The 23,342-nt window shown below is 38.2% G+C and overlaps 1 protein-coding gene across 1 annotated transcript in view; it reads left to right on the forward strand.

Annotated features, from left to right (window-relative positions):
* Positions 1 to 23,342, forward strand: part of SOS1 (SOS Ras/Rac guanine nucleotide exchange factor 1) — a 36,588-nt gene that overhangs the window by 960 nt on the left and 12,286 nt on the right. Inside the window, exons 2-12 of the mRNA XM_081854515.1 lie at positions 7,624 to 7,749; positions 8,191 to 8,322; positions 9,495 to 9,659; positions 10,961 to 11,170; positions 12,574 to 12,717; positions 13,719 to 13,829; positions 13,913 to 14,011; positions 15,168 to 15,295; positions 15,956 to 16,611; positions 21,406 to 21,487; positions 23,008 to 23,130. Coding sequence (XP_081710641.1) covers positions 7,624 to 7,749; positions 8,191 to 8,322; positions 9,495 to 9,659; positions 10,961 to 11,170; positions 12,574 to 12,717; positions 13,719 to 13,829; positions 13,913 to 14,011; positions 15,168 to 15,295; positions 15,956 to 16,611; positions 21,406 to 21,487; positions 23,008 to 23,130 — 1,976 coding nt within the window. The remainder of the gene's footprint in view (positions 1 to 7,623; positions 7,750 to 8,190; positions 8,323 to 9,494; positions 9,660 to 10,960; positions 11,171 to 12,573; positions 12,718 to 13,718; positions 13,830 to 13,912; positions 14,012 to 15,167; positions 15,296 to 15,955; positions 16,612 to 21,405; positions 21,488 to 23,007; positions 23,131 to 23,342) is intronic.

A 23,342-nucleotide genomic window follows, 5' to 3' on the forward strand; every position in this document is an offset into this window, starting at 1 on the left:
TTAATGTGGCATGACAGATTTTTGAGTTGGTCTTTAATTTAGACTGGAATGTTATGAGTCCTTCAGATATACCTGCCTCACTGAAGAAAATTATGTCATTTGCTGTTGTATTATATTCCAGTATAGTTGCTACCAATATATGTTTCTTGACAGTTAGAGTTAAGTGATGAAAGTCCTGCTCCATCAGAATCTGTATTGAGCTTGATTAGTTTTTAAACATTATTGACTGATGGCTAGTGCATAGAATTTAATAGGATAAAGGTGGTATTTGTTTTTGCTAGATCTGTGTTGCAATTTGTTGTTTAATTTGTTCCTTGGGTGCTTGTGCAGATAACCACTTTTTAAAACACAAGCTAGGTTTACTTTTTTACCTGAACATGGTTCATTTTATCTTGTGAGGTTGGTAACATTTTAACCCATACATAATATCTAGGTGCACTGAACAATTATTACTCACAACTTTGAGAAGCCTGCTTTCTTTATCCTAGGGCAATATTCTAATGATTGGTCTACCAGCCCTAAAATACATGGGCTGTGCTTTATACACATCATGCACCAGTATTTTGAAGCTGGAATAATGCATAAGTGTGTTTGTGTAACTTGAAAACTTGCTTTCCTGATTTTCTCAAAAAGATTCATTAGCCTCATTTATTTTTAAATCAGGGGCATATTGAAGTTATTCTGAGGCTGTTGTCAAACAAATATTGTTGTTTAGTCGTTTAGTTGTGTCCAACTCTTCATGACCCCATGGACCAAAGCACGCCAGGCACACCTGTCCTCCACTGCCTCTCACAGTTTGGTCAAACTCATGCTGGTAGCTTCGAGAAAACTGTCCAACCATTTCGTCCTCTGTCGTGCCCTTCTCCTTGTGCCCTCAATCTTTCCCAACATCAGGGTCTTTTCCAGGGAGTCTTGTCTTCTCGTGGCCAAAGTATTGGAGCCTCAGTTTCAGGATCTGTCCTTCCAGTGAGCACTCAGGGCTGATTTCAAAAATGAGGATGTCAGGAACTTGGTGGGGAAAGGAGGACTGAGGAAACTTGGTTCAGAGTGTAAAGTAGGGTTGCTGTATTTCAAAAAAGTAAGTTGTTGAGCTTACTTAGACAAACCCCAATGTTGTTGAGATTTTTTATTTTTTTTACCAAAACACCCCCCCAAAAAGTGATTTCTCAGTTTACATGCCGAAGATCTAGGACAAAACTGTGCCTTCCGGAAATTCCCCCCAGACATCACTTCCACCTTTGAAATCCCAGTAATGTCCTGGACATATGGCAGCCCTAGATGACGTGACTAGAGATTCTTGCAGTGCAATTCTTTACATGCCTTTACTTATTTGCTGGTAATTTGGTGCATGGGACAGTATTAATTAGCTGCAGCTGATGCTGCATTGAAGCAGGCAAGCTGGACTCCGTGTATACTGAAGATATGATTCAGCATGGGGAGAGAGAGCCAGGCCTGCTGCAGGCAGAGGACTTTCCAGTGATGGGCCAATGCTAGTAGGAGTCACCTCAGAGAATTATGGTACTCCTTTGGTGTCTTCCCTTTGAAAAACCATTGAGGGCTAAGGACCTCACCCACATGAAAGTGACAGATAGATGATGGAAGGACCCTGAGGGAAAAGCAAGTGAGATTATGGGTCAGTAATTGAAAGCTCCCAGGCGAGAGGTGGTAGCCGCGTTCAAAATTCTCCGGGCACATTTTGCACCTGGCTATTGGCCAGTTGTGACCAAGTGAAGATACCCGGGTGCCACCAGGATTATGCCTGATGTTTCCACTATCTGGAGGTGCATGCCTGGGGATCCTTGGATCTTGACTGTTTCCACACACTAGCAACATATCCAGTAGAATTCTATCTGTTATATTTTATCTGCGCTATCAGAATGAATTTAAGGAACTAAAACGTTGCATTGAAAAATACAACTTTCAAGCCGTCTGGCCCCTAAAAGACAACTAGACATTCTGTTTTGGCAAATAAGATTTCTACCTCCCATTGATTTTTTTTTTGAATCCACCTATATTAAAGTATAAAGCCAGATGTAACTTTTCAAATTTTCTAATCATGTTCTCTTCTAACTTCCCTTACTGAACGTTAATTCCTCCTTCTTGTCTTTTCAGAACAGCACAATGGTTAATTCTACCCATAATTAACTTTACTACTTGCAAACTCTCTTTTAACCTTGGTTTTATTTAAACTCTGTTAGCTTTAAACTAAAGTTAGTGTTAACATCAGTTTAGAGATAACTGGGTAATTAGGTGTTGAAGAGATTTCACTAGCCTGTTCCATACTCCCAATCCCCTAGCCGTGGAGATCAGGGGTGTTACATTTGGAGTGGCTTTAGTGAGAACTTTCTAGAACTACTTTAAGGTAAAAAGTTTATTTTTTAAATGTTCACACATATTGACCATACTTGCTTTAAATTTTCTATTACTGCAGTCACAGTTAAAAATTAATGTGGTTACAGTTTTGATAACAATAAATACTCGTAAGTTTTAAGGCCTTAATAGACGTTTGATTACAACATAACATTTTGTTTGAGACAAAAAAAATTACAGATTTATGCTGTGTTGTGTTTTGTGTGCCTGAAAGTTTTTTTTTTTTATTGTATTTATCACACTTTCTTCATTGAAGTACGGAACTGGGTTAAGCACTTAAGAACCAGTGATTTCAGTGTGATTTAAACAGGGTTTGGGTTATATCAATGCATTTTTAGTGCTTAACCCTGGGTCAGTAACCAGGGAGTATAAAATAGTTTTCAAGTACCCAGTGCATTTTACTTGTTAAATTGTATTCTAGTCTAAAATGTCCACTAACTTCATTTTACTTGGGACATACATACTTCAGATTTCAGTGGACATCTAGCTTTGTTATGCAGTGGGACTGATTACTTATTAGTTTTCTGGGAAGAATAGTTTTACAATATCCTTATTTGTGGTGGCATTTAGAACAAAGGTGACTTAAAGTTCAGACCAACATTTTTTGTTAGTCCTATTATTTGTGTACACAGTAATGTGTTTTATCCTGTAAAAAGAATGGACAGTATATCCAATGTTATTTATACTTAGAATATTTTCATTGAAATAATTGGACTTAAGTTCTGAAATTCATTGACTTTGATGGGTCTACTCTGAGTATGGCATAATTGGATACCACCCAATATAAGTAAGGTTTAATTTCACTATTTTAGAGGTAGAATGACAGCTGTTACATATATGCCCTCAAAATCCTTTAATAAAAGCTGAAATATGGAGTGCTAGACAGCATTGTTGTATCTACAAAATTTTTAAAAAGAAAACAGTGCCATGTTTCAGGCGGCTTAAGATGATAAAATACCCTTCTCCAGCTTGGCACACTCTGAATGTTTTGGACTGCAACCCCCATTGTCTCCAGTGGACATCTGGAAGACACCAAGTTGAGGGGTGCTATAAGACTTGCACGAGCACAGCTTAGACTTCATGTATCAATGTCACCTGTTGCATTTTATTAGTTTGACTGTATGCCTTGCAAATGTGTAATTCTAATTTTATCTGTAATCCAGTGGTCTTGATGACTAACATGTAGTGTTGCATTTAACTTTGCTGTTGAAATTGTTTTATAGAGTAACCTTGGTTCTAGCTGGAAATTGTGAATTAAAAATGGCCCCCTCTACATTTAGAAATCTAAAATAAACTTGTTGGAGAGGCTAATACTTTCAGAAAGCAGCCTATGCTGATATCTGCATTCACATCTGTATCTATTTCATATATGTATTTAGGCTACTACCTGCTCTTCTGGCATGATTGCTTTTAACTGGCTACCATATTGCCATCACAAACCTAGCCATGCAGTTGTCTCCTTTTATTACCAGAATGGTGCCATTCTGGCTAGAAACAGCAACAACAGTGTGATCCTGCTCGTATTTACTCAAGCATAAAATCTCACAGAGATCAAACTTACTGCCTAGAAATATGTTAAGGATTACAGCCTAATTCAGTGGGACTGAATTATAGATATTTTAAAAAGCAGACAAATCAGGTCTTCATGTTTGGGCAAAGGGCCCAAATAAAGAAAAAACTCAGGAAGGGAGCAAGAAGTGAAACCTAAAACTGGTGTGAGCCTGTTTTAACTGTAAGTGGATTCCTATTGGAATAATCTTAGTGCAGATCTCTTAGTAGTGCACTACTTTGATTTCTTATTTGGCAGGCACGAAATGTTGCTTGCCTTGCCAGGTATAGGGGTAAATCTGTAAACATATACTAAAATAAGATCTTAATGGGGGTGAGAGGAGATTTTAGCTTGCAGTGAAGTTTTCAGAGACAGGTCCTTGAAACATATATTCACACAAAACATACAAATTCCTTACCAACAGTTGGATACCATTTTTGTATTAGCTTTTGTTCTGCTGAATTTACCGTAATACTTCTTTGCCATGGGGTGCATTCATGCATGCCTTTTTCTTGTACTATTTATGTTTGTAAAACAGCATGAAGTAAATTTCAACTCCATGTGAGAATTACAGCAGTAATTCTCAAATGGATGTTTTCTGTAACAATGAGTAAATTATTGGATGTAATACATAAACGTACATGCTCCTGGGAAGGTTTATTGGGCCAGGTGTCACCAGATATGTATGCACGTGTATTATTACTTCCACACTTTATACATTTGTTTTCTGTAGTGGTTGTAATGCTTTTAGATAACAGGATTTCTATTACCTGGAAAGGAAATAAAATAAAAATATTCCTTCCAGTAGCACCTTAAAGACCAACTGAGTTAGTTCTAGGTATGAGCTTTCGTGTGCATGCACACTTCTTCAGATACACACTTCTTCTGTGTATCTGAAGAAGTGTGCATGCACACGAAAGCTCATACCTAGAACTAACTCAGTTGGTCTTTAAGGTGCTACTGGAAGGAATTTTTTTATTTTGTTTTGACCATGGCAGACCAACACGGCTACCTATCTGTAACTGGAAAGGAAATATTGTGCTTCAGTTTAGGAAATATTTGCTTCTTAAGCTAAAGCTAATTTCACCATTTCTAGAGGTCATAATAGCACCTGTGACAAAGTGCATCATGGACATTGTCCTCCTGGTTCTCTTGTTTGGGTAACATTACATGTTGGATAATAAAGGATAGCCAATTATCAGTGCAAAACAGTCTACTTCAATGCAGTGAGATTGCATTAAAGACCAAGTACTGTACTGTAGTTTCTTCAAGCCAAAAAACCATCAGGAACAAACAGTGTCTTTTAATATGTAGCAGTGACAATGTATCTTATTTTTCCTTAATTCCAGACATTTGGGGGGAGTTTGTATTGAAAACACAAAGTACACACTGTGCTTTTTTTCTTGCACATGGCAATCAGTACAGAGATTCCCCCTCCTCTTATGTGAGTTTCACCCTTAGGAAAAAGGTCTCCTTTAGTGTTTGGAATTAGAGGCTCTTTTCCTTAGGCTTCTAGCCATTCAGAGAGGCAACCTCTGTTTTGATTGCAGTGGAGAAGAAAGACACCTCTTCACCTTGTGCATTGTCTTCCTTGTAATAATGGGTTTAAACTCTGCCATTAGTAATTGGGAAAAGAGCAACATGTTGATGGAGTTTAGGGGTCTAGACATTTTGGCTGGGCTTGATAGCCAGTCATTCCCTTGGATCCCAATTAAGTTAGTTGCACTTAGTTAAGTCGTGACTAATGTGCCCTGCTGGTTTTAGTTAATTTAGTTTGGATCCAGCCCATTGTTTGTAGTACCTAGTGATTTCTCACTCCCTCACTCCTAAGAGCAAAAGTCAAAGCAGTGTTTTTATACCAACTGTCCAGACAGTTGGTTTTGCGGACCACTTATTGTAGGTATTGTTTATAGCAAGCAGCCCCTCTCTTACAGGCCATGACACTGTTGGATCCTAACACAATATGCAGTGTTGCTTCACTCAACACTTACTTAACTTACAGAATTAGCTAGCATTCAAAATTAAACCAGCATGAGTCTTTTTTGTGACTCAAGGTCGCCATCTAGTGACCATGTTCAGCCCAGCACATGGAGGGAGGAATGAGCCACATCAGCCCCAGCGGAGGCCGCTTGTTCCTCCCACCAGGCGCTGGCGGCAGAGGGAGTCCCACCACCAGCAGCACCCAGCTCACCGAGGGAGTCAGGAGCAGACAAGTTCCACCCACGATACACCAACAGGTGAAGGCGCTATTGCGCTCTGGCTCTCAATCCGTTCCTGGGCAATGTATCAATACATTGCCCGGGCCTAAGTGTCATCTGCAAATTTGATGAGCATCCCCTCAGTTCTTCCATCTAAGTCATTTATAAAGACATTGAACAACAACAGGCCCACTTGGACAGAATCCTGCGGCACCAACACTTGTCACTTTCCCCCCCGGATGACAAGGAACCATTAAGTACTCTTTGGGTTCAGTCAGTCAACCAGCTACAAATCCACCTAACAGTTACCTTGTTCAACCCACATTTTACCAGCTTCCTCACAAGAATATCATTCCACAGGGAGGGTGCCACTACCGAGAAGGCCTTCTGCCTTTTTCACTGTAACTTAATTTCTCACAGTGAGGGAACCATCAGAAGGCCTTCGGAGCTGGACTTCCATGTCTGGGCTGAATGATGGGGATGGAGACGCTCCTTCAGGTATACAGGGCCAAATCTGTTTAGAGTGTTCCCCTCAGTTAAGAGAAAACAGGAGTGAATGGTTACAAACAGCAAACAGAAGCATCTCATCTCTTCCCCTTTGCATGTCTAGAGCGGGGTGGGAATGCAAGCTCAGATTGCACCTGCTCATTCAATAAGATGGTTTGTCATTAGGTCTAAATCAGGCCATTCTGTGACTCCTCTTCTCGTTTGTCTCTCTCTTCTGCATAAAGTGAATGCACACAAAGTAAAAGATCAGCTAACATGTAGAAAGAGCTTAGGCTTGTTTCAGTTTGCACAGACCTTCAGTTTTGACATCCATGAGACTCAAAATGAAACTTGATAATTGAAGCTAAGTATCTTTTAGACAATGGCCTTGTTAGCATGTAATGATAAGTCAGACTTCTGGCGTATATTGGTTTATTGTGTAAACAAACAGCATGCTGGTGTACAGTACTCCTCCCTGGTGCAAGTAGAGTAAACAAACCAAGAAGCTGGTGCTTCCTGTTATGTTTGAATCAGAGTTTGTGGTTTATTTTTTCCAAACAAGTACAGTGACTAGCCAACCTTGCTGATCATGGCTTCTTCAGATGATGATCCTTCATTCAAACATAGTTTGAAGCCAAGGCTTCCTGGTTTGTTTATCTGGTTTGCACCTGGAGAGGAGCCATTGGGCTCTATGCAGCAGCACAGTGGCTTCCCAGTTTCACACCCCACACCCACACTCATTAACCACTTGAAAATTGCTGAGTGGCAACGTGGATCACTTAATGATTTGTAGCAATTGTACTGTGCCAGATGCTATATGATTTGCATAGAATTCAAATTGTAATGCAATAAAAGGAGAGACAGGAGAATTTTTGTTGCTGCTACTGGCACAGTTGGATCTCACCCAGTTTCATATTTTAAAAGCAAAGTATATAATTTTTTTTGTGTTCAAAGTCTTGTAAGATGCTCTTGAGAACTTTTGTATGATATGCGCATTTGTTTATTTTATGTTGACTGTAGGTTCAGATGCAAGTCCACCCTAAGCTGTCATCTACTGAAGATGCTTTGCAGTATGTTGAGGAGTTAATACTGCAGTTGCTGAACATGTTATGCCAAGCTCAGCCAAGAAGCTTCCTGGATGTAGAGGTACAAGAAGAGTTTGTAGCTATTTATGCACTACTGTTATTTGATGATGATCATGATATATTATTAATTCATTCATTCATCACCGGATTATTAACACTTTGTTTTGTTTACAATATTGTATTAAATTATTTGATTCTTCTATAACTTTTATTATTACCTTATTCTGATACCTTGTGAGCTGTTTTGGGTACAAATATATTGTGGGAAAGCAGCATATAAATTAATTAAAAATGAGGATTCTGATTTTGACCTTTTATTAGGAGGTGTTAAGTTTGGAAAATTATTAGCAAATATATAGATTTGTTATTAATGTCTCTGTTCTTACACAAATTAATAATGTTTCCGTAACCAAACTAGATATCTTTCAGTGACTTAAGATATTGTAAAAAAAAATGTTATGTGCTGATTATATATTTAGCTGCAATTCCTATTTTTTAAAAGGATCGTGTACAAAAAAGCTTTCCCCATCCTATTGATAAGTGGGCAATAGCTGATGCACAGTCTGCAATTGAAAAGAGGAAGCGAAGAAATCCATTATTTCTCCCAGTAGAAAAAATTCACCCATTGTTAAAAGTAAGTATTCTAAATTTAGTGTATAAAATGTTGCAAAATTAACAGAATTTACCCATTTGTTTTTCAAAGCTGAATTACTTCCTATAAAGAACAGGTTTTTAAAAACCACTGTACCTAGATTTCACTCAAATCTATAAATCTTATTAAAATAACCTCTGATCCTAGCTAGTAATGGATCTAACTAGAATTCAATAATTAGTCAGAATTTGACTGCCACAATCTTACGCTTCCCTTGACTTGGAATCAATACCTGCTTGATCAGGCCATGGGCATTCAGTCCAGCACTTGGTTCTTACAGTGACCAACCAGCTGTCTGTAGGAAGCCTGCAAGCAGAACCTGAGCACAATAGCATTCTCACTAATTTCAGATCCCAGCAACTGGTATTCAGAGGCATAAGCGTTAATATTGGTCTCATATTTTAAAGCCATCCAGGTTGATGGGGATCACTACTACTTGTTGGAGTGAATTCCATAGTTTATATAGACTTTCTTTTGTCTCTCCTGAATCTTCCGATCCCCAACTTCTAGCATTTTGAGAAGCAAAAGATAGAGAAAATTGTTTCTTTATCTCCACACCACAGACAATTTTGTACGCCTCTATCCTGTCCCCTCTTACTCATCTTTTAACTAAAAGCCCCAAATGTTGTAAATTGCTATGTTTCCTCATAGCAAATTTGCTCCACCTCCTTGATCATTTTTGTTGCCTTTTCTGAACCTTTTCCAGCTCTACAATATCATTTTTTATGTGAGGCAACCTTTTTGACGTGAGGCAATACAGTATTCCAAGTTATACTAACATAGATTTGTATAACAGTATTATGATATGTTTTATGTTCATTATCTTTCCTAATGATCCCCAGCATTATATTTTCACGTTTTACAACTGCAGAACACAGGGCTGGATATAAGTCTATAATAATTGTTGTGCATTTTGACTAACATGAAATATATTTAATTTTCTTTGTGTGGTGTTAACAATTATGATTCTCCTGTCACCAGTAACTCAACATTTCAGCAAAAACATTATTGTTAGAACTACATTGTTGTTAGCTGTCTAAAAATGACCTCGCTTATATGACACAGGAGCAAATTGGTGTAGATGTTTAATAGCATGAATTTATTAGGTGCATTTGTGTAACACAACATACTAGGATAAGTTATCTCTCTTTCAGGAAGTTCTGGGCTATAAAGTTGACCACCAAGTATCTGTTTACATAGTGGCAGTATTAGAATACATTTCTGCAGATATCTTAAAGTTGGTTGGGAACTATGTACGGAATATTAGACATGATGAAATTACAAAACAAGACATCAAGGTGGCAATGTGTGCTGATAAGGTAGGTAGAATTTATATTTGTAATTACTAAATGTTTTAGATCCAGAAGAGTCCTTCCACAAACAACATGGGTCCATAAACAGAAGGGGCTTTGATCTTGCCCATATCTGGTCAAGAAGAGAATCTGTTCCATTTTCTATATTAAATTTCTCCAGTTTCTCAGGTCACAAGTGAGATTTATTGACATCAAATTTTAACCCTCCAGTGGAAGGCACTTTCACTTGTGTAGTGGAGCTTTCACTGCCTCTGTGCCTCCTCCCGCCCCAAATCTTTGCAGCCCCAAACCCACAAGAGCAGAGTTGAGCAGTGCTGGGGGGAAAGGGGAAGTCCTGTTGCACATAAAAAGTTCACTAGTGTGATGTTGGATTTTACCAATTTTTTTAAAAAATAGTTACAGATAGGTAGCCGTGTTGGTCCGCCATAGTCAAAACAAAAAAATCCTTCCAGTGGCACCTTAAAGACCAACTAAGTTGGTCTAACTTAGAACTAACTTAGTTGGTCTTTAAGGTGCTACTGGAAGGAATTTTTTGTTTTAAAAAAATAATAATTCTAATGGAGTCTGGTGAATTTCTTTTGCTTCAGTCAGTATCCTAATTATTCACACTCTAACAGTTTAATATTCATAGTGAACCCCTCAGCTAAATTATATCTGGATTTCCATTTATTAATGTTAAATATATACTTTTCACCATATGCCTCAAAGCAGCTTACAAAAAGAATAATCATAAAATATACAAAAGCTAAAACATATAATAATAAGCTAAAACATCAGAAAGTAAAAAAACACAAAACAGCATTCATAGTGCAAAACCCTTCTATAGTAAAACTGTGTTAACCTGGCATCTGGAACTTAGCAGGGGTGGTGCCTGCTCAGCTGCTTGTTGTGCCGCAGGTGGTATTTCTTGTTCATGCAGGTTTACAAATAATTCTGCCTCCGAAGATCTCGGTGATCCTGGGCCCAAGTTGTTCAGGGTTTTGTACACCAATAGCAAAAACCTTGAATTATTCTCAGTAGCGAGTATATCTTAGAAGACTGAAGTCTGGGGAATATAGAATTTAGATTTTTCTCTTCCGTTTATGCTTCTGACACTAGGTACTTTGAATGAGTTTAGGTGAAGCAACCTAAACTTAGATGTATGACTGCCAGTCTCCTAGAGACTGGGATCATACACAGCACAGCTTGCCGCCTTCTAGATTTGATTTCAGCTTGGTTAGTAACAGTTTTATTCCCCAGGGCTAGCTTTAACTTCGATTACATCTTTTCTCAAAAGTTATTACTTTTCCCCACCTTTATTTAAATAGGTGTTGATGGATATGTTCCATCAGGATGTAGAGGATATTAGTACGCTGACTTTATCTGATGAAGAGCCCTCTACTTCTGGAGAACAAACCTACTATGATCTTGTAAAGTCATTCATGGCAGAGGTTCGACAATATATAAGAGAACTAAATCTTGTAATAAAAGTTTTTAGAGAACCTTTTATTACCAACCCTAAGCTGTTTTCAGGTCATGTAAGTACTGCTATTTAATTTAATTTTGATATGATTGTTTTGGAAAAGCCTATTCAGTTTGAGTGGTGTACAGTCTTAGCACAAAAACTTAATGAGCATAAGCATTTGAAAACCAAAAAAATACTGTAGCCCTGTTTACAAGCTTAAATTCATGTATCCTCTACTGTGTGGGTGATTGGTTGGATATGTGGAAGCAGGAATGTGCTCATTGCTGCCCTGGACAGAAGGATAGCATATACATTTAATAAATGAATTAGCAAAGCCACTCCATCATATTCTCAACAGCCTGTCTCTGCACTCACCCACAAGTTAGTGCTGAATGTCTGTAGCTTGTGTAAGGGTCATTACAGTGGTGCCTCGCAAGATGAAAAGAATCCGTTCTCTTCGTATAGCGGTTTTTTTGTCTTGTGAAGCAAGCCCATTGACAGCTTAGCGGATTAGCGCTATTAGCGGTCTAGCAGCTTTTAGCGATCAGCTGAGAAGCGGCTTATCAGCGGATCAGCTGTTAAGTGGCTTAGCAGCTTAGGAAAAGCAGGAAAAAAGCGAAAAAAACCCGCGGGAACTCGCAAGATTTTTTCGTCTTGCAAAGCAAGTCCATAGAGAAATTCGTTTAGCGAAGCGCCTCCAAAACGGAAAACCCTTTCGTCTAGCAGGTTTTCCGTCTTGCGAGGCGTTCGTCTTGTGGGGCACCACTGTATATGATTTGGAATCCTGCAGAATCAAGGTTGTGAATAACGCAGAGAACATGCACAAATAAAGCAGGCTCCTCGATGCAGACATTCACTTTGCCTTTATGACAGGATGTAAAGCTAGTGAGTGCATCCTTCCTCACATTCAAATTTAAACCCTGAAAGCATTTGTATAAATGCTATTTGAGGTGCTAGTATAGTCAATCAGGTTACAGGTGCCACCACACAGATACATACATACATACATACATACATACATGTATTTCACTTAAAACCTTTATCAGACAATCAAGTGACTAGCAGGACAAATTCCTGAAGACTGATTTACATCTTAATTCATGGTCATATGTGAGCCAGCTTGCTTCTGCCTCTTTGGAGACCTGAAACGGGATATTACCCCCCTCAAACCTGCCCTCATTACAGGTATCCTGGATTTTCTAATGTGGCATTATCAATCCAATTAAAGGTTGGGATCTAAAGAGCCCTGGTTCCAAGTGAAAGCCACATCTGTGCATAACTTGGGGAGAGGGCAGGAGAGATTTTTCTTTAGTCAAACAGTGAATGCTTGTTAGGAAAGCCAATACTTGTACATTTTTTCTTATGTCTTAAATAGTCGCCATGAAATCTGTATTATTCAGGTTCTGCAGTATTTAATCTTGCTTTGATTGACCTCCCACCTCCAATTACTATTTATCAATCCATTTATTTTTGCAGGATGTAGAAAATATATTCAGTCGAATATCAGATATTCATGAACTTAGTGTGAAGTTGTTGGGCCATATTGAAGACACAGTAGAAATGACAGATGAAGGTAGTCCCCATCCCTTAGTTGGAAGCTGTTTTGAAGATTTAGCTGAGGTAGGTAATAGTATTTATAGATTTGTTGCTTATATGTGACACATTGCTAGTAAATTCTAGATGTATCCTATGAACTGCAATAAAATATATCCGTAATGCCATACTCTAAGCAGTTTATGTTGGCTAAAAATTTCAACTGCATGACTTAGAGGGATAGATTACTTGTTAGAAACCAGTTACCATGTACACAGCTAGCTGTACATGTTCTTGTACTTCTAGTGTGTTTCGGTATATAATATTTAAGGAAAAAAATCTCTTCTCATCTCCAAATATTTATTGATTAGACAATACTACTTATTAGTTCATAGGTGAATTATATCCAGTTACTTTAAACCAAGCTTCCTCAGCCTCAGCCCTCCAGATGTTTTGAGACTACAATTCCCATAATCCCTGACCACTGGTCCTGCTAGCTAGGGATCATGGGAGTTGTAGGCCCAAAAAACATATGGAGGGCTGAGGTTGAGTAACCCTGCTTTAAACTCTATCATACATAGGTTGCTTGAACACATTTTGTCTTACCTCGTATTAATTTCTTTCTATAATTTCTATATCATTTGTAATCTATTTATTATTATCTATATATAATAGAATATACTTATACTCTTAAGCACTGTATATTATTAAACTGAGTAATTAATTTCAGTTACAATCAGGAGCCTAGGTGTTGTGTTGTTTTGTTTTGTTTTGTTTGTTTTGTTTTGTTTTGTTTTGTTTTGTTTTGTTTTGTTTTGTTTTGTTTTGTTCTACCATGTAAGCTTTACTCCCTTTTCCACTGAGTTGCTAATGACCAAAACAAATTGGAATCCAATGAATGTTGGTGCATTGGCCAGTTTCTGGTATGGTATGCACTAATATTGATTGGGTTCACAAATTAACATAAGGCAGTAAACATATTCCTATCTATCTATCTATCTATCTATCTATCTATCTATCTGTATATTGCATGATAGCATTGAAACAGTGTTTGAGTAAACTGAAATATTCTAAAATCCTTTATTTAGGAGCTAGCATTTGATCCTTATGAATCATACACTCAAGATATTTTGCGGACTGGTTTTCATGACCATTTTCTTAGCCTACTGTCAAAGCCTGGTGCAGCATTCTATTTACAGGTATGTTAAGTTGTAAAGTTTACAATGCAAATGATGTAATAATTGGACTTGTTTGTGAAACTGAAATATCTTTTCATTTCTAGTCAATAGGAGATGGTTTTAAAGAAGCTGTTCAGTATGTTTTACCCAGACTGCTTCTAGTTCCTGTTTACCATTGCCTTCACTATTTTGAACTTTTAAAGGTAAGAGAGTGGTAGACATGATTGCGTCTAATATTTTAAAGCTTTTACGTTTAATTTTAAATAGCATTTGCAACCCACATGTGATCTTGCTTTTGCACTGGGGTTTTTCTGAAGAACAGTGCATGATTGGCAGGTAGAGTGCTGATGTAGGTAAATATGAATTTACAGTGTTCATATGCCACACTTCATAAAATCTTGTCCCAAGGTGTTTGATATAACTAAAAGTATAACAAGATACAAAAATATATATTAAAAAATCAAAATCAAATAAAACAGTTAAACTTCCAAGTGACTTTTTTCTACAAAACCAGTGTTTAAAATAGGAGACCTTAAAATGCCTTAAAGGGATTAAAACATTTTGATCTGACACCTACATGGTAGTAAAAGGCACAAGGCAAATGCATCTGGGTTTTTAAAAAGTTAAATTACAGTCAAGAGAATAGGGTGAGTTGTATATCTTGGGTGTTAAAGGGGTATGAATGTGCTTCTTAAGCTTACAAAGAATAAAACTTAATGAAGATGCCTGAAACACCTCCGTGGGAAGGGGATTTCATAACTTAGACACTGGGTTGTAGAATTACACACTTAAGTTATAGACTGGAAACAGTCTGTTATTGAAAACTTAGCACCTAGATTTTAATTAAAGCTAGATGTTGGACTCCTCAGTTTGGCTTCTTTACTTGCAACTATTTATCTTTCTTAGTCTCCTTTCTCCAACAGTATTACTTAAACTAATAGCAGTTGACAGCCTCTATCTCAGTGTCTCAGTACTATGATGGAATGTGAACACTTGAGCAGGCTTCATGAGCCCTTCTCATAGATTGCTACCATATTACAGTGGTACCTCAGGTTAAGTACTTAATTCGTTCTGGAGGTCCGTAATTAACCTGAAACTGTTCTTAACCTGAAGCACCACTTTAGCTAATGGGGCCTCCTGCTGCTGCTGCTCCGCCAGAGCACAATTTCTGTTCTCATCCTGAAGCAAAGTTCTTAACCTGAAGCACTATTTCTGGGTTAGCGGAGTCTGTAACCTGAAGCGTATGTAACCCGAGGTACCACTGTATTTGATCTCTTAAGGGACTTTTTTGCTGCTGAAGGATGAAATCTGATTTGTAAACTTATGTAGAAGTATTAACTATTATTTTTACTTTCATAGCAATTAGAAGAGAAAAGCAAAGATCAAGAAGACAAAGAGTGTTTGAAGCAAGCAATTACAGCCCTACTTAATCTTCAGAGTAGTATGGAAAGGATATGCTCAAAAAGTCTTGCAAAGAGAAGACTTAGGTAAATGCATTTCCACCCCCCACCGCACCCCTCGCTTTTAGCCTGGTTTGTTGTTCTATAAAGCCAGGCTTTCCAGTTTCCTCTTTCAGTAAACAATGAACAAAGCAGTTTGTGGCAAGCCTACTTTTTCAAAGGAAGTGACATCAAAGTCCAGATAGCTATTGTTTTCAGAGTCTCTGATATGTGTGTGTCCTTGTACACTTCTAGTGAATGCATCTTGAGAATCTTCTGGTAAGCAGCAAGAAAAAAAGTTTTTCATTAGCTGTTAAGAAATAAAAATACCATGCAGAACCATTTGAAATGCCTAACAATTTTTCTGTTAACTCTTCATGCAGTTTTTGTAGCATGTGCTGTATTTAAAGTAAACAACAGTTTCGTGTCAGATTTTCTTTCAGATGCTTACAGTCTTAATCAGGAAATATTACTTGCCACTTTACTGTTTAATCAAAATTGATTGGTTAACTGGAATTCTGTATTAGGCATATAATTTAAACATTAACAGTGACCGTAGAGTGTGGAACGGTAGAAGTTGGCTCATGGAACATACTTTGAATATTTCTTTAGGCTAATTGTTTTCAAAGTTAAGCCTACATTAGTTATTTTTCTGCTAGTATGTGCAGCTGCTGTTTGAATTAATGTCATTTTGTTTCTCTTTCAAAGTGAATCTGCATGCCGGTTCTATAGTCAACAAATGAAGGGAAAGCAGCTAGCGATCAAGAAAATGAACGAGATCCAGAAGAACATTGATGGTTGGGAGGGTAAAGATATAGGACAGTGCTGCAATGAATTTATAATGGAGGGGACTCTCACACGTGTGGGTGCCAAGCATGAAAGACATATATTTCTCTTTGATGGTTTAATGATTTGTTGTAAATCAAATCATGGCCAGCCAAGATTGCCTGGTGCTAGCAATGCAGAATATCGTCTGAAAGAAAAGTTTCTCATGCGGAAGGTACAGATCAATGATAAAGATGACACTAATGAGTACAAACATGCCTTTGAAATAATTTTGAAAGATGAGAACAGTGTTATATTTGCTGCAAAATCGGCAGAAGAGAAAAACAACTGGATGGCAGCCTTGATCTCTTTACAGTATAGAAGCACCCTGGAGCGAATGTTAGATGTAACAATGCTACAAGAAGAGAAGGAGGAACAGATGAGATTTCCAAGTCCTGAGCTTTATAGGTTTGCAGAACCTGATTCTGAAGAGAATATTGTTTTTGAAGAAAACATGCAGCCCAAATCTGGAATTCCTATTATCAAGGCAGGCACTGTTGTCAAACTCATTGAGAGACTTACATACCATATGTATGCTGGTAAGGAATTTTTCCAGGTCTTTAAAATATCTGAATTTATGTTTGAGTGAATTTTAGTTTATTAATATCTTCTATCTTCCATACACCCAGAGAATCAAGGTGGTATAGGTTTCTGATAAAAGTGGCAGTTTGTAAAAAAACTTTTAGTGCTATCCTTGAGTTGAGTGACTATGTCTCTAGTTACACCTGCCCAGTAGCTCGGATGCTGGATCATTTATCTCTGAGATAAAGAACAAAAAGACTTTAGCATACATCCAGTTGATAAGCATTAATATCCTGTTAACATTAACAAACCTACACAGAAATAGAGCCATTCTTTAGGAAACAGACTCAATTGAAATGTCATGTCAGTTGTACTAGTATACATGCAGAAGCATAAACAGATAGTACGGACTAATTTATTACATCTATAAACTTCAGCAGCTGCCTACCAGAAGAGAGAGTATTTATGTGTAACAATGTGGTTTTTTAACATTGTTTTGTAATAGTGCTAATATGAATATATAAGACCATATCAATTTATATTTTTTCAAAATACAGGAATATGCTTATCTTAAATCACTTGAATCAGGTGGTCTCAGATAAATTGAAAACATTACCTATAATTTGTTCAAATTGTAATATAGCAGTTTAGTATTGAATCAAGGACCTCTAGACTTATTTAAGGTACCCTCATATGCAATTGGTTCACCTCCTATTTTATGTGCTTTGCTTACAGTATATTAATGGGGGGAAATCTTAATTATTTAAACTTGTCCACGTATCCTAAAGGCCATTCCACTTTACAAAATGGTTGAGAAACACCTTTGACCCTAAATGTTGTGTTAAAGCATGATGCATTTGATACTGGTGGGGTTATGCTCATCTGACTTAGGACTTGTTTTTTCCCATGCTAGCTTTTAATATTTCATTTCAGAGAGGAAGGTTAAATCCATGGAAATTGTATTCAGGAGGACTTTTATGTAGAATTCTCTCCTTTTTCTGGCTAACTGGTGCAGAATATAGTTACAAGAATAGCACTTGCTATGCAGTATTCGTAATATGCCACAGTTGTATACAGGACTGTGTGTATTTCATACTAAAAGGAATTCGGAACCCCAATCCAAATTATGCTTTAATTAAAAGAATGGTTTTAGGTCATGTATAAATTGTGCAAAATCTGTATTTTAGCATAGATATGCATATTTTGGGGTTTTTGCTAGTTATAGAACTGGTAAGGACACTTAAGCTATTACTTGTGCACCTATTGAAAAACATATTTATCCACTACTCTGGCTTCTGAAGCTTTTGCAAAGTTTACCAAGTACTAAAAGGGCCAGATATTAGCTTTTAAAAAATGAAAAAGCAGGATGCTGAATTTTGCATCCACTGCTACAGGAATGCAGCATGCACACAGTCCCATTGAGTTCCTAGAAAAATGTACATACCTTTTTTAGTTCTTTTTCATGAGAACAGGAAACAAAAACTACTGTGCATGAATATGATGATATATTTGGATAGCTTCCGTTACTTGCTTTTTGAGTTGCAGAGTTCTAAATCTTGAATCAATACCTCTTTTCACCTCTTCTAACTGAACAAACACATTCTCTTCAAATTGCTTAAATTAGTCATTAAAAGATCTAAATTCCATCACTAATGATTCCTTAAAATTATCAGTAGTGTATGTTCTTCCATATCAACTGTTTCTTTTTTCTAGCTGTTTCTATTGGCTATTCTAACAGATAAAGCCGCTACTTTCGAGAAAAAATAATATTCTTATACATAGGTTAGGGGATATCGGCATTAAATGCTGAAATTCATTCTTACCAAATCAGCACAATAAATAGAATACACTCATTATCATTTCAACAGACCATAGTAAAGCTTTTCAGTGGTGTCCTTGCATTTGTAGAATGCTCTCACCAGTAGAATCAGCTGGTGCTGACATTGATATCTTTTCAGCACCAGGTAAAGGCATTGCTCTTCTAAGCATTTGAATGCTAATTCCTTGCTCTGTTTGTACTTTAACTGGGTAAGTCTTTGATCAAGCTTTTGTTGAGGAGAGGAGCTATTTGTTTTATGATTTTATTTTTTAACCACTTTTAGTGGTGTTCTGGTTTTAAAATAAACATGTATTTTGTATTATTGGAATTCTAATTTTTGTTAATCACTTTGAGATTCCTTGTAGAAAGCAACTAATAGATTGAATAAAAAATAAACAGTTGCATCCAATGCTGTCCATGGGCAAGCAGAATGGAATTCAGCTCCTGCAACAAGACTTTCTCTCTTCCCCATTTCAGCCTCTGTGTATCCTCAAAACCTGCTCTGGCGGGTTGGAGGACCCCCACATTGCAGATTTTGGAGACACACAGGGAACTGCAGGTTGTTGGAGAAGTCCTGTTGTGTCAGCTGAAGTCCTTTTGCACAAGGTTGGGTTCTGCAATATCATAATGGGGGAAGGTGGGTGGGTTTGCTCACCTGGTATAGAAGCGCTTGCCCTCTCAATTCTACCCCATATGCAGGAATGTTTTTTTGTTGGTAACTAGTTTGTGTAAATGAATGGGAAGTTGGAATCAGGACCATTAGCTCCTTGTGGTGCAAAAGTGGCCAGGTGTTGAGCAAATGGCATTTAAATTCAAGTATGGGTTATTTGACAGAACTTTTACATCTTCCCAAAGCCTTTGGTTTTTTTGGCCTCTGTTCACAGTTCTGTGTGTGGTAAAAGTTCATTTCCATTTCCTGATTTGGCCCTTCCAGTTTTGAAAGAGCTTGCAACTTTTTTTCTCTTGGAGGGTTGTGCTGTTCTATTTATAGAGCTTTGATACGTTGAATGCTTGTGCGTCAGCATAGTGTCCATTTCCTTTCTTAACGCATTCAGGAATGGTTATTTATGATTTTTTTAGATGTTGTTGTTCTTTTAGCTTTTTAAAATGCCTGTTTGAGGAGAGATTTATCACATAGACAGACATCCTGACTTAACTGTGTGTGTGTGTATTTAACCAACTACTTGGCTCTATGAAGTCATTGCAGGAAAAGAATTTAGTAGGAAAATTGAACTTGCTGTAAAGTAACATTAAACAAAGTGATAGAAAGGTATGAGTTTTATAACTAAATGTGCATACTGAATAGTGTATGTAAATACATTGTTCTAATGTTGGGACAGAAGTTACAGTAGCTGTCCCTTAGCCCTGATCAAGAATGGGCCTTGGGTTGATGCCCTCCTTCCATTAAAGTCTACTTCTGTGCTCCAGAACATCCCAGGTCAAATTAACCCCAAGTGATTCTGGTGCATGCACAGTGAACCCCATGATTAAGGGTGAGAGGGATTCATGTCTGAGAGGTTGAAGGCTATGGGAAAGGAGTGCATGAGGCTTATTCTCTCCTTGTATGTAGGAGGAAATTCAGTACGGGGAAGGTCCCATCTCTGGGAATGGGTAGGCAGGACCTATCCCCAAATCCCAAACTGTTTTCCATTCTTGGTCAGGGAAGGCTTTTAAAAAGCTCACCCAAAGAGCTGGAGGTCATGTGAAGACACACTAATTAGGGTAACTGCATTCAAGTCGTTTCATGTGCTGTGCAGTAGGCCTTGACTTTCTCTTACTTTAGTCTGAAGGAACCATGATGGTTAAATTCAACCCTTCAAGAGCCTCGAACCACTATAGACGTGGTAGCAGTGGACATTTTAAAATATTCAACTTTGATCCTTGTCTTCTAATTTGGAAACAACAGAGCTAAAAACAGTGTAAGCTTGCCAGGGAAGAGGATAAGATTTCTGGTTCAGGAGAGTTGTCTCTTGTTAAAATTGTAAAGAAGCAGAAGCCTTTTTTTGTAGTTATTAGTACTGTATTTTTATTGTTGTAAAAGGTACTGGATATTTCAGTGGGTTATGCTATGGGTTTAAATCATACTTTTAGTTATACTGCTATATGGTTACATTTGGCCTTTGGCAAAACAATAAAGATTTGTGTTTGTCCCTAGCTAAGTCTTCAGCCAGAGCAGCTTTAACCAAATGGTTTTGCTCAGAGCCTTTTAGGTCCTGTACAGCAGATGTGCTTATCCTGGGATTTACTGCTGCTTGACATCCTTAAGTTAAACGCCCTTCTGTGTACAAGAAAGACGGGAAAAACTCTTTCCTGATAGACTTCTGTTCTTCTGGTAGATAGTACATTCTGACCACCCATCAGATGATGTGTTTTCGTGTTTGAGTGTGGTTTGCATTGTTATTTGATTCTCTCACATGTGTAGTTTCCTAGCTTGGAGCTTCCTTCACGATCTAGGAACACATTTCACCCCCCAAGCAGTAGCAGCTAGCAGGGTGGCCCAGCCTGGGGGGTGCTTACTCACCTAGCCTCCCAATGCCACACTCACTGCCGACTACCGAAAGGGGGAGGGACAAGGCAGCAGGGAGCTTGGTGTGGTGCGGGCACAGTGGCAAAGCCAGTCCAATGCCTCCATCAAGCTCCTTACTGCCTTGTCCCCCTCTCAGTAACCGGCAATGACATGCAGTGTTATTAGGCGAGATGTGTAACACCACCCTGCTTTCCCACTGGCGACTACTCCCTTCAGTAAAATACAGTTGGCTCTGCAGTCCCAGAAGCAAGATGTTGCTTTACCTAAGTACCTTTTCGCCTACAAAGAGAGCAGAAATCCGTCTAGAATGAATGCCCTTTCCCCATTCCCTCAGCCATGATTAGGTGACATCTCTTACCTCTGCATCAGACTCCAGGGTTTGAGGCTTCTGAAGTTAAGAGTTCTTCACTACCAGTCTAAACAATTTAAAACAATATAGTGAAATATTTATTTTGTCTGTCCTAGATCCCAACTTTGTTCGAACATTTCTTACAACATATAGATCTTTTTGCAAGCCTCAGGAATTACTGAGTCTCCTGATAGAACGGTAAGAGGACTTTTCTGAAATACTGAGTTGTAATTTTGGTTCCGTTCTTCTGAGATGAGTTTTAAAAGAACACTTTTATCCTATGGAAAGGGGTGTGTGCGTGTGCGTGCATGCTTATGCCTATTCCCTTTTCCCCCTAAGCACACCCTGGCTATTGTCCAATACTTCCAGAATAGAAGTTAAGGGAGACTAAAATTTGCTGCCTCTCCCTTACTCTAATACAGCAGTCCCATCAGTGGAACTCTGTCCATGGGAAACCTGAAGCCAACCCATATTTCTTTGCAGATTTGCGTTTAAGAAAAACCCAAATGCAAATTTCATAGGAAACAATTTCTTCCCAATTTAGTGTGAATCTTCAATTCCAAATTCTGTGCTTTACATGCATACCTAAATAAATGAAGTTACAGCACATGACTGCTTTAATGTGTGTGAAATTAAACACATATTTAATTTGAGGTACAGTGATACCTCAGGTTAAGAACTTAATTCGTTCTGGAGGTCCATTCTTAACCTGAAACTGTTCTTAACTTGAGGTACCACTTTAGCTAATGGGGCCTCCCACTGCCACCACGCCTCCGGAGCACGAGTTCTGTTCTCAGCCTGAAGCAAAGTTCTTAACCCAAGGTACTATTTCTGGGTTAGCAGAATCTGTAACCTGAAGCGTCTGTAACCTGAGGTACCACTGTACAGGCAACTTCCCATTCACATGTGCTCTAACTGCATGTAACTGTGCTCATGGGGTGCCAGGAACCCAAAAGTGGATCCAGAAATGAGGATCACCCTGGAGAGTCCTCCTAGCTCATGGGGAGACTCTCCCCAGAGCCTCCCCACCTAACATCACATCAGCTGAGCAAAGGCTGCAGCCCCTAACTCACGTGAGCTGGAAGGGCAGCGGGTCTTGTTGACTGCCTCAGCTAATGTTCGAGGAAGAAGCTTCCCTGCGCGTCAGCTGTGCAAGCCCCACTACCCTCTCTGGCTTATGCCTGAGCAACAGAGGGGCTTGTTGAGTGACTCACTCCTCCAGGGTACTCCTGATATACACAGTTTTGGTTATACGCAGGGAGGTCCGGACTGTAACCCCCACATAAATTGAGGGTTGTCTGCATTTAATGTGTAAAATACAAGTGCTATTCAGTTATGTCATACTAAGTAGTCAGATGCCTGTGTTGACATCCATCTGTCTCAAGAGACAATGGAGTGCACCTCCAGGGGTGAAGTCAAACCACAGATGCCTGCATCTTTGCAAATTGATTTCCATTTTACTCCAAACTGTATTGAATTTATTTAGTCTCAGATTGGTACCATTGTAGTATATTCCCTATTCAATCACACTTAAGAGTATTATACCTGTGCCAGTTGGAAAGCTTGAAATTTTATAGGGGTTGTGGCCTTTCCCTTTCCTGCCTGAATGGAACTTTCCTAAATAAAATATAAGAATTTTAGTTCTATTCCTTATTGTTCATTGCAAATGTTAAATACTTGTTTAGTAACCTACTTTTTACATTACCATCCCACATTAGATTTGAAATTCCAGAACCTGAACCAACGGAAGCAGACCGCATAGCTATGGAGAATGGAGATCAACCTCTTAGCGCAGAGCTAAAAAGATTTAGGAAGGAATATATACAACCTGTACAGCTGCGGTAAGTAATCTTAAGTGTGTAAACTGCATCTTATTTAGATTTAGATCCCACTTTTTAAAATCAGTGGGTGGGATCCAAAGGACTGTATAATGTTCTATGAATATACCAGAGCTTTTCAACCTTCCCACCACTGTACTTTCAAAAAAATCCACTTCTGATCCAGAGTTCCACATGACTGATCTTTATTTGAAATGTATGCCTCAAAGTTTGTG

This window comes from Podarcis erhardii (genome assembly GCF_964252035.2).
Source record: "Podarcis erhardii genome assembly, chromosome: 3".
NCBI lineage: Eukaryota > Metazoa > Chordata > Lepidosauria > Squamata > Lacertidae > Podarcis > Podarcis erhardii.